General features: G+C 40.3%; 1 protein-coding gene across 1 annotated transcript; it reads right to left on the bottom strand.

Annotated features, from left to right (window-relative positions):
• Positions 1 to 1,642: 1,642 nt before the first annotated feature.
• On the bottom strand, positions 1,643 to 10,713 carry trub1 (TruB pseudouridine (psi) synthase family member 1). The gene is made up of 8 exons (XM_086140776.1): positions 10,498 to 10,713; positions 10,324 to 10,422; positions 9,025 to 9,080; positions 8,138 to 8,219; positions 7,699 to 7,771; positions 6,817 to 6,956; positions 6,658 to 6,714; positions 1,643 to 3,018 (listed from the first exon to the last, which is right to left on the bottom strand). Exons 1-8 carry the CDS (start codon positions 10,637 to 10,639, stop codon positions 2,858 to 2,860), a joined length of 810 nt encoding a protein of 269 aa, XP_085996902.1. The 5' UTR covers positions 10,640 to 10,713; the 3' UTR covers positions 1,643 to 2,857.
• Between the last annotated feature and the right edge of the window lie 404 nt (positions 10,714 to 11,117).

An 11,117-nucleotide genomic window follows, 5' to 3' on the forward strand; every position in this document is an offset into this window, starting at 1 on the left:
TCCCCCCCCAATAAAAAAAGCCTATTACCATTATGTTACGTGTTAGTATGAGTAATTAGTATTAGTAAAGGACATGATTTGATTTTTCATAATGTTAATACGCGTTTTAACCCTCTCAGGCTCAAATTAAGTTGTGGCGTAATTAGCTAAGTCGCATTTAGCTGTCGCAAATCTGCAACATCTGCCTGGAGAAGGTTAAGGCCAAGTGATCATGAACACATTGCTCCTATATAGGTATATGTTTCCTTCAGACATTCTGACATCTCTTCACAGTCTCAAAATTCAAGCTACAATGCCGTTTGTTTTAAACTACATTTTAAGGCATTATATATTTCTATATAACATATCAGAAATTGAATATAGGTGCAGTTGAAATATTTTTCCTACTTTTTCCTTTGGCCTGCACCTTCAGCACGTTCTCACTCCCAGTGTTATCTTGATGTTTTCACGGCAGTCCTTACGTAGAGGGGGAACTGGTAGCAAATTTGTGTCACAATATTGCTCCGAGGCTTTCTCCAAGGGGTCTTGGTGTCCAGATTCCCTGTCAGTGATCTGTACATTCATGTTGACTCCATGTGCAAAATGGAAACAGAGTAGGGTCCTGATACAGGTCATTGGAAATTTCTCACTTGAGCTGCAACTATCTTCTGTCAAAAATCATTCACGTTTGTCAGATTCAGAGAGTATCAATGACTTGATACAGATCATTGGAAATTTCTCACTTGAGCTGAAACTATCTTCTGTCAAAAATCCTTCATGTTTGTCAGCTTCAGAGACGCAGAGTTGTGCACAACGACTGTGCGTAATTACATATTTGCCACTGAGAGAGGAACTGGATAGTTCCCTTTCCAGCGCTGGCTCACGATTTGGACCGGTCGGTTGCCGCCACAGCAAATTGAACATCTAGAGTGAAACTAGAAAGCTGAATTTAACAGCAAAGGTAACAAAAGTCAAATTGTCCGGAACACAGCATTATAACCGTTTAACTTCAAACTTTGCATCCGAAAAGTTCCCCAAATTCAAGGGGAAAGTCCAAAGACGGGGGAGGTGTGATCTGTTTCTAATCACTATAACTAATCAAACTCGTTATCGTCAAGTAATGGGTTTTAACTACAATACCCATCTTGACGATGAAGCGACATGTGATTCACTCAGTATGTCCACCCTCAATGCGGTAAATGTGATAAAGACTCTACGTTTGTCCGCGGTAACGCGCAGATAAACCCGAACAACTGACAAGTCCTCGGTATCCTTACGGTTCATTGGGGTGGCTGATAAGTCGCGAGTCTGCCGCTTCCCTGACGGATGTCTCCTCATCCTATCCCGTGCTGGATTCGGTGACGCGTCGAAAGCGCGCAGCTGGACAGCCAACTTTTCAAACGTCGGTAATTTAGATAAAAGTGGATTCCGAGGGTAAATACTGCTGCGGGCAGCCTTGAAGACATCAAAGGAGGTAGCGAACGGCCAATATTTGGACTGAGACAATGATTGCAGCCCATTGATCCGACTGGTTTATCGTGGCGTCGCACTTCTGATTGATAACTTCAGCTGGGAAGCAGCTGGCGCCGTCTATCTTCCAATGCCATATCACACGAAGCCACTTGAAAATGTGGATTTCATCTATATTTGGAACGATGTTTGGTTAAATCAACGATTCACAGCAGTTATTGTAGACACTGTTATACATGTATGAGGAGTTATCAGAAAACAAGAGGAAATCACACAACCCATATGGGATGATGGGAGGCATTGCACCTTACTGCACTTTATACATTTGTTCACACAGAAGGTAGTGAGGATAGGGATGCCTTCTAACAATGAGCAATAAAAATGAATCTGATCTAATGTCGTGATTACAAACCTTTATGCAGATACTGCAATTTCACTTACAACTTAATGAGAAATCTTATGATTTATGATTATCTGATGTCAGCATTTAAAAGAATAACTTTATTATTCTCACATGAAAGTTCTACATTTAATCTGCAAAATGACTTTCGAAATGCCGCATTTACAAAACCTTCGGGGCAACAACACTTACAAGACAAGATCAGCATTCCAATGTCGACCCACTGTTGGATTTGTCCCTAACATAAAGGACTAACCAATAAACCATATAAAGACAGAAACAGATGCTTGCTAAGTCTAAAAAAAGTCAATCAAAAAAAAAAAACCTCAAATGCAACAAACATTGACTAGACAAAATAAATGGAAAGACACACTCTTTCAGCTGTTATTAATAAATAGCTAAAATTCAAAATAACTCAAAATGACAATTGATACATTTTCTATCAATGTATTTATTCATTCAGCTGAGAAATAAATCCAGTATAAATGACCGGCTTGAAATAAACTGCAGGTCATTGCCAGAAATAAACCCAGGTCTCATGTTTTAGTTTTTCAGTGCAGTCAGTTGTATCAAGTAATTTATTTTACCTGTTCAAACAGATTCAGTTATTTCTGTTAATTATGTCCACTCATACTTTACTTACATTAAAAAACAAAACAAAACAGGAATCAAGTCTTTTCAGCTACAATCTTGATGGGTTTTTTTTTTTAATACCTATAAATTTTGAACAGTTAGCTGTTGGTGTTCTTTGATGTTGCATTGATATTCATGAACATAGTGTGGAATCGATACATAAAGATGGGAATGTACAGTACTTAAAGTGTTGGCCTGTCTTAAGGCCAGAAGAGGGGGCACAGACTGGCTGAAGGGTAGAAACCAATGAAACCAGGGCAATGAAGGAGTCCAAGAGCTTAATCTGCACCCATTACCTACTCTGTCTGAATACAAACACCTGCCTCGCTCTGGAAACAAACCACTTCCATGTCCAGGTGCATCGAGCCAGTTTTCTCAAGTGTCGACCTTTGAGAGCCTTGGTATATCACAGGGCTGCAGAGATTTCAGGACGTGCTCCAACTTCCAGTGATCCTCATACAAGGTGTGCTCCTCAAGGGTGAATTGACCCTGCTTGGTACGGGTCAGCTCTTTGACATGAGCACATGAAGACAGAGCTACAGCAGAAACAGCATATTTCCTCTTAAGGACACTTAAATATTAACACTGTTCCACACATTTCCACAACATTTTCCATAACAACCCAATTGAATGGATTTCGAACTCCTTCTCCTGTCACAAATATGTGAGTTACAGGAGGCAGCAAACCTTTTCCCCCCACAACATTTCACATTATTTAACAATTTTAAGGTCACTACATGTTCATGTTTCGGAAAAAATATAATAATTTCTGATTGCTATAGATATGTTGAAATTTCATTTTAATTATACAGTTTACCTAACATAATTGGAAATTCTAAGCCAAAGGACAATACAATGCTTCGTTATGGTTTTGAGTTTTCAGGTATTTTACAATAACTGAAAATTATTTAGTTGGATCTATTTCCTCAGGATAAGCTTTAAATTATACATTTTCTGTAGTTTCTTTAATGTTTTATTATAATTTACACATTTTCAAGTCATTTTGTACTTTTTTTTCCATGTAATGTTAATTTGCTAGGCAGGGAGACAAGCAGTGTCTCCCTGCGCCGGTCCCAAGCCCGGATAAATGCAGAGGGTTGGGTCAGGAAGGACATCCGGCATGTAAAACTTTTGCCGAATCCAAACATCCAAATCAATCATAATATCCAGATCAAACTGGATCGGTCAAGGCCCGGGTTTACAACCGCCATCAGTTGTGATGACCTACAGCGAACCAATGGAAACTGGGCTACTGTATGTCAAAAAGGAGAAGAGGAAGGCGTGTTTGGAAGCAGAGAGAGAAGAGGAAAGGCAAGAGTCTGGGACTGAGAGTAGAGACTTTTAATGTTGGTACTATGACAGGAAAAGTTTGAGAGTTGGTTGACATGATGCAGAGAAGGAAAGTGGATATACTGTGTGTCCGGGAGACCGGGTGGAAGGGTAGTAAAGCTAGACGCTTAGGAGCAGGCTTGAAGTTGTACTATCATGGTACTGACAAGAAGTTAAAATGGAGTAGGAGTTATCTTGAAGGAGGAGTTTTGTTAGGAATGTTCTGGAGGTGGAGGGAATAGACTTATGAGTTTGAAATTGGAAATTAAAGGTGTGATGCCCAATGTCGGCTATTCCCCGCAGGTGGGATGTGAATTTGAGGAGAAGGAGAAGTTCTGTTGGTGAAGGCAATAGAGGGGATGAAGAAGTGATGGGTAAATTTTGGCATACAGGATAGGAACACAGAGGGACAGATGGTGGTAGATTTTGCAAAAAGGATGGAAATGGCTGTAGTGAACACTTGTTTCCAGAAAAGACAGGAACATAGGGTAACTTAAAAGAGCGGAGGTAGGAGCACGCAGGTAGACTACATCTTGTACAGATAAGGCAACCAGAAACAGATAAGTGACTGCAAAGTAGTTGTAGGTGAAAGTGTAGTTAGACAGCATAGGATGGTGGTTTGTAGGATGACTCTGGTGACAAGGAAGATCAAGAGGACAAAGGCAGAGCAGAGGACAAAGTCGTGGAAGCTGAAAAGGGAGGAGTGTTGTATGGTTTTCAGGGATGAGTTGAGAAAGGCTCTGGATGGTCAGGGAGAGCTTACAGATGATTGGACAACAACAGCTAGTGCTATCTGGGAGACAGGTAGGAGAGTACTTGGTGTGTCATCTGGAAGGAAAGTAGATAAGGAGGCTCGGTGGTGGAATGAGGAAGTGCAGGACCATATATAGAGAAAACGGAAGAAGAACTGTGACACTGAGGGGGACTGGAGAGAACCGACAGGAGTACAGGGAGATATAACGTAAGGTAAAGATAGAGGTAGCATAGGCAAAACAAAGGGTGTACAATGACTTGTATGCGCAGTTGTACAGTAAGGAGGGATAGAATTATATATACAGGGTGGCGAAACAGAGAAATAACAATGAAAAGGATGTACAACAGGTTCAACTTATTAAGGAGAGGGAAATGAGAGAGGGAAATGTTTTGACAGATGCTAGAAGAGTGATGGGAAGATGGAAAGAGTACTTTGAGGAGCTGATGAATGTGGCAAATGAAAGAGAGGCAAGGGTAGAACAGGTGACTATTGGGGACCACAAAGTAGCAGAGATTAGTCAAAGCGAAGTGAAGAAGGCATCGAACAGGATGAAGAGTGGAAAGGCAGTTGGTCCTGATGAAATGTCTAGGAGAGGCAAGCAGTATGGTGCCCATTTTAAGAATATTGGGGATATGCAGAATTGCGGCAACTATAAAGGGATAAAGTTGATGAGCCATACAATGAAGTTATGGGAAAGAGTGGTGGAAACTAGACGGAGCAGAAGTCAGCATTTATGAACAGCAGTATGGCTTCATGCCTAGAAAGAGTACTACAGATGCAATATTTGCTTTGAGAATGCCAACAGAGAAGCTCAGAGGAAGCTGCATTGTGTTTTTGTAGACCTAGAAAAAGCATATGACAGGGTGCCAAGAGAGGAGCTCTGGAATTGTATGAGGAAATCTAGAATGGCAGAGAAGTACTGTATGTTAGACTGGTGCAGGACATGTATACTAGCTGTGAGACATGGGTGCGGTGTGCTGTAGGTGTAACAGAGAAGTTCAAGGTGGAGATGGGACTCCACCAGGGATCAGCTCTGAGCCCCTTCTGTTCGCAATGGTGATGGATAGGCTGAAAGATGAGGTTAGACAGGAATCTCCATGGACCATGATATTTGCAGATGACATTGTGATCTGCAATGAGAGCAGAGAAAAGGTTGAGGAAAATCTAGAGAGGTGGAGGTATGCGCTGGAAAGGAGAGGATGCTGGAAAGGAGAGGAATGATAGTTAGCAGCAAGACAGAGTATATGTGTGTGAATGAGAGGAACTGGGGTGGAACAATGAGGCTACAGGGAGTGGAGATCAAGAAGTTGGAGGATTTCAGGTACTTGGGGTCAACAATCCAGAGCAACGGAGAATGTGGAATACAGGTGAAGAGATGGGTTCAAGCAGGTTTGGATGGATTGAGAAAAGTGTCAGGGGTACTATGTGACAGAAGACTATCAGCCAGAATGAAAGGAAAGGTGTACAAGACAGTGGTGAGACCAGTGATGATGTATGGCCTAGAAACTGTTCCAATGACAAAAAGACAGGCCGCAGAGTTAGAGGTAGCAGAGATGAATATGCTAAGGTTCTCTTTGGGTGTGACCAGGATTGATAGGATCAGAGTCTATCAGAGGGACGGCTCATGTTAGATGTTTTGGAGAGACGGTCAGAGAGGCCAGACTGAGATGGTTCGGTCATGTACAGCGGAGGGAGAGTGAATATATTGGTAGAGAGATGCTGGGATTGGAGCTGCCAGGCAGGAGGTCTCGAGGAAGACCAAAAAGAAGATTTATGGACGTAGTGAGAGAGGATATGAAGGTAGTTGGTGTGAGAGAGGAGGACACAGAGAATAGGGTTAGATGAAGAAGGTTGACTAACTGTGGCGACCCCTGAAGGTAAAAGCTGAAAGGAGCAGAAGCTCATAAAAGAGTGGGGTGCTGTGACTTAGTTACTACACCTTATAATTTTGGGGAACTATGAATAAAAACAAAACAAAAAAATCGGAGGGGTTTTTCTCAATGTCTGACAACTATAAAAGTTTACAAGTCCTCAAACGTTTTTTTTTTAGGAAAATTGGCAACCGTGTTCCTTCGAAAAAATTAAACCTCACCTTTTCCCAGGTCATCCACCAAGCTTCTGACATAAAACCCACCACCACATTCAATATCTGCAAAGAAAACACTTTTATGTTAAAGCACCCAGTTCAGGAAGTTATTTAAGTAGAAGCCAGAGATTACAATTGCACACAAGTTTTGTAGTGAGCACAAACCCAGAGTGAAGAGTGGAGGCTTGAACTCTTGCAAGGCCAGGTTGTACACTGTGACGGAACGTGCAGGTTTGGCCTCAACCTTCTGACCCTTCTTCAGCAGGACAGACATGCGCTGGCCATCCTTCTTCAGTGCTGAGTACCTGGAATATGAGAACGAAATAATTGCACAATCATGCTTTTTAATCATCCTGATGAAAAAAATTGCGAACAAAGACTTCATGTCAATCAATATCATAGTAGGGTTGGAGTTCTCTTCTGCTAAGCTCAACCTGTAAAAACCTCTTGCATAGACATGATCGGTCTGTTGTGAGTGCCCTCTAATGGCCACAATTTTCCTAAACAATTACTTGAAAGTAAGTAGTAACAAAGAAAGTAACAAAAGCAGAATTTTGAATTGTTCTATTCTTGGCCTAAATATGATTTTGGGGGATGGATTGGAGTAATGGGAAGTAATTTTGCAATATTCAGATGCCATATGGGATTGAAAAAAATGGAAAGCTGGGATGTATAAATGAACAAACATTGCAATATATGGTCTGTTATTTGGGTAACTATTTCAGCATGAAATACATATAAAATCAACCGGAATTTGCAAGACATTTTGTCTTCGGGCTTGTAGTCGCTTCAAAGATATTTCAAATACTTAAATGCATCAATAGTTATCTAAGCAATTGAAAGGGAAATACTTCAAAACTTCAATAACTTTGTCTCATCATGGTGGAGTAGCTTTCAAAGGCCTCTGATTCTGACAGAGCTAGTCTTTTAAAACTGTTTTTTGTACAACCAAATGGCTTTGGGCACCAATGCCGTGCCTTTCAGGGTTAAAACACCTCTGGACGCACAAGCCCTAAAATATTTAAGCATTTTAAAGGTTTTACTTACAGCGGTGGGACCTGCATAATGTCACCAACAAAAGTTTTTAGCTTCTCTTCCATATCCAGCCGAGTGATATGCTCTGTGGGGTTAAAGGATTTTACTTCACCTCACAGGTGAAAGTTACAGACATAAAGTTACAGACATAAAGGCTTGTTGAAAAAGATTTTTAATGTTAGAAAGGACAGATAGAGAGGGCTTGAACATGTACAGAACAGAGAGTGAATACATCAGTAAAAAGATCCTAAGATTGGAAATTTCGGGCAGGAGGCCAAGAAGATCAAAGAGGAGACTTTTGGATGAGAAGGTGAAAGAAGACATGAAGTTAGTTGGTGTGAGATAAGAGGGAGAGGATAGGGTTAGATGGACGCAGGTGATTTGCAAAGGCGACCCCTGACGGAAAAGAAAAAAGGAAAAGAGAGTTTTGGTGAAAAATAAACAGTCTTACCAAAGTCTTTCTCTAATGTCACTAGGCCAGTGGCATCAAGAGTATCTGTTGCTTTACCCAGTTCACCAATGGCAACATATTTCTGGAGACAAAAAATGTAAAAAGTCCATGTAAGTTTCTCCCATTATGGCGCTGCAGTCTACAAATCAGGGCCATATAAATCAGTCACTTCGGAGTAAAGCATCAGTTATATGCCATAATGCACTGCACCTGCAATGTGAAACTGATTGTTGTATTCTAACACATGAGTAGTAATGCAAGTCATTGGCTGGAAACAGCTAAAAATACCCATAGAACAAGAAAAACACAAGGGAAACACAGTCTTTGGTGTGTTGCAAGCCATTCATCAGTGAAGACAATTGTCGTCCTACAAGCCTGGCCTCCTCCTCCTCCTCCTCCTCCTTGAGTCAATGTGCTGAAGTGTGAAGTAACTCAAAGTAGAAGCAAACATTTTGAGCATGACCAGACTTACTCCAGGTACAAGTAGCTGCATAGTAACAGAGTGACAAGCAGAAAATCTTGCTGGACAGAATTTTGCTTCACATTTTCATCTAAGTCCTCTGCCGTTTCTGTGAGACTTCCATTGGACTTGTGAAATTCTGGTCAATCACAAACAATAATGTATGAAAACATGTTGTTCTTGAATGAACAGAAATAAATTCTTAAATACACTCTTTATCAATGTGGTGAAGAATGTTCTTTGTTTTTGGCGCATATACATTTCACAAATCTTCCTTTATCATTAGTATATCTTTTATCAACTCTTTTATCTCCACAAGAACAACTTGCAAACTAGACGAAAGGGCTGGGTAATACAGAACAATAATAGGTGAGATCACGTGAAGAACTTGGACATCTTCTGATTAAATAAGTGGAAACGCACACACCTTAGAACCAGCCAACATTGTACTCAGCATTTTGGTTCCATTTCCAATCCCAACAACTGAAAAGAAACACATGTCACAGACCACAGCATTAAATACAGTTATCACTTGATAATCGACAACGTTGGGACTGGTCTGCAATAGCATGTGCGTGTTGTAACAGTAACTTTGAGGATGGAAATCAAGCAATTTCCCAGCTCTGGTCAGTTGAGCAAAATCTTCTGTGACAGGTACACACATAGATTTTTGAAACATGTGTTAATGTAACTTGCCACATCTTGATGCATCTCACAATATGTGCATAAGACTGTAAAGATACAGTTACAACACTGATCAAATTAACTTTCACAAAAACGAATTGTGGAGCAGTTTAACTCAAAAACAGTATCTGACCTTATTTTGAATATTTCTTAATTATTTCTGGGTAAAACTCACTCCTAATATACTCACAGTGTTTCTCCACTTAAAGGTAAATTAGGCATTAAATAATAAACCATTGGCATTTACAGCACAGGCTGGAAAAATATTTTATAGATAAAAAAAGAGTAGCTAAAGAGTCAAGATGTTGACAAACAATGTTTTATCAAAAAGTATTTAATGTATAAAATCAACAATATGTATCAGTTCTATGAATTGATCTATTACTCATTTTAATTTACCAAAACCCAAATTCTCATTATGCATATTTTTTTATAATTCTAGTTATGTCATAATCCATAATCTGGATTAACATAACATGTATTTACTTTCTAAGTAATTTGCAAAATATCCATTAACCCCAAATTTGCAACATTGACAACATGGTGCAATTGCACATATTCTGGCACAAGATTAAAAATATTTAGAAATTTATGGACATCTGAAAAACACTGCATAGAAAAATTAAAAATCTCTCAAACCTAAAGGAGCCTTTCCCCCCCAAAGGTTTCTTATATATATATATATATTTAGACTATTTCATGTAGATTTTTAAGACATTTCTTTCCTGACCTTTGGACAAGAACCTCTCTCAGGTAAAAAAAAAAATCCCGGGGATTTTTCAATCATCTTGATGATTTTGAGCATTTACTCCTATAACGTGAGTGAACGTCACTGTAAATTTACTTGTAATTGACACCTTTAAAAATCACTGGACATCCCTACGACTTCCCTTTTGTGACAAATGCAGCACCCAATCTGTATCCCTGGCCATTCCAAAGCACGTTAAAATAATCAATTTATACAATATTCGAATTGACTATCTATGAGCTATCCGGAAAACATAAAGCCCGGACAAGATGGCATCGTCACCCCGGGTCTTACCCAGCACTCCATGGGCTGCACTGTCCAGTGTCCCGCCGTGGCCCATCTTCAGACTCTGTTTCCGCCTTTTCCGTGAGTTGTGATCCTGTATACCGGCTTCTAGAACACACATGAGGGCTCGTGTAAGTGTCCGGCAGTAGACAGTATTTTCCCTTGATAATATTCACTTCCTACCCTTTAATAGCGCGTTCTTGACTGCGTTCAGGACGTCTGTCGATGTTGGCCCTTGTTTCTTGTAGACAGCAAAGAGTCCATTCAGCGACTGGAGTTTAGAAAGCGAACTGGTTAATGGGACCGATGTGTTTGCTCCAGCCATGCCTCCGGTGAAACCTACGGCGGCGTCTTCTTCTTCTTCTCACTCTGTTTCCGCGTCTTCCTTCTTCGGTTTTCTGCTCACATTGCTTGGAATTGAAACATTGCCACCTGCTGGTTAAAGATATCGTGCCCTATTTCAATTCCATCAAAAAATTACATCTCCATTTAAACAAAGGAGACTTTTCTTAAAACTTTACAAATGTTGCCTTAGAAAACATTAAGCAAAGCACTTAAAGGTCCATTTCATATATGTGTATATATATATATCGTAGCATTTTAGAAAGGGGAACATCCGGGTGACAGTAAAACGTCTGTTTAATGAGCAATAGCTGTTGTTGGCCAAAGCCACGCCACACGAGCCTGCAATACAACTATTGCAGGCTCGTGAAAACTCAGAATTCATCGCACCCTATCATTCTCAGCAACCCCCAAATCACACAGAAAACAAGCACCAACATAAACCCCAAAATTCGTAACTC

Source organism: Fistularia commersonii, chromosome 33 (assembly GCF_037954325.1).
Source record: "Fistularia commersonii isolate RoL2024-O1a breed Wild chromosome 33, RoL_Fcom_v1.0, whole genome shotgun sequence".
NCBI classification, from domain to species: domain Eukaryota; kingdom Metazoa; phylum Chordata; class Actinopteri; order Syngnathiformes; family Fistulariidae; genus Fistularia; species Fistularia commersonii.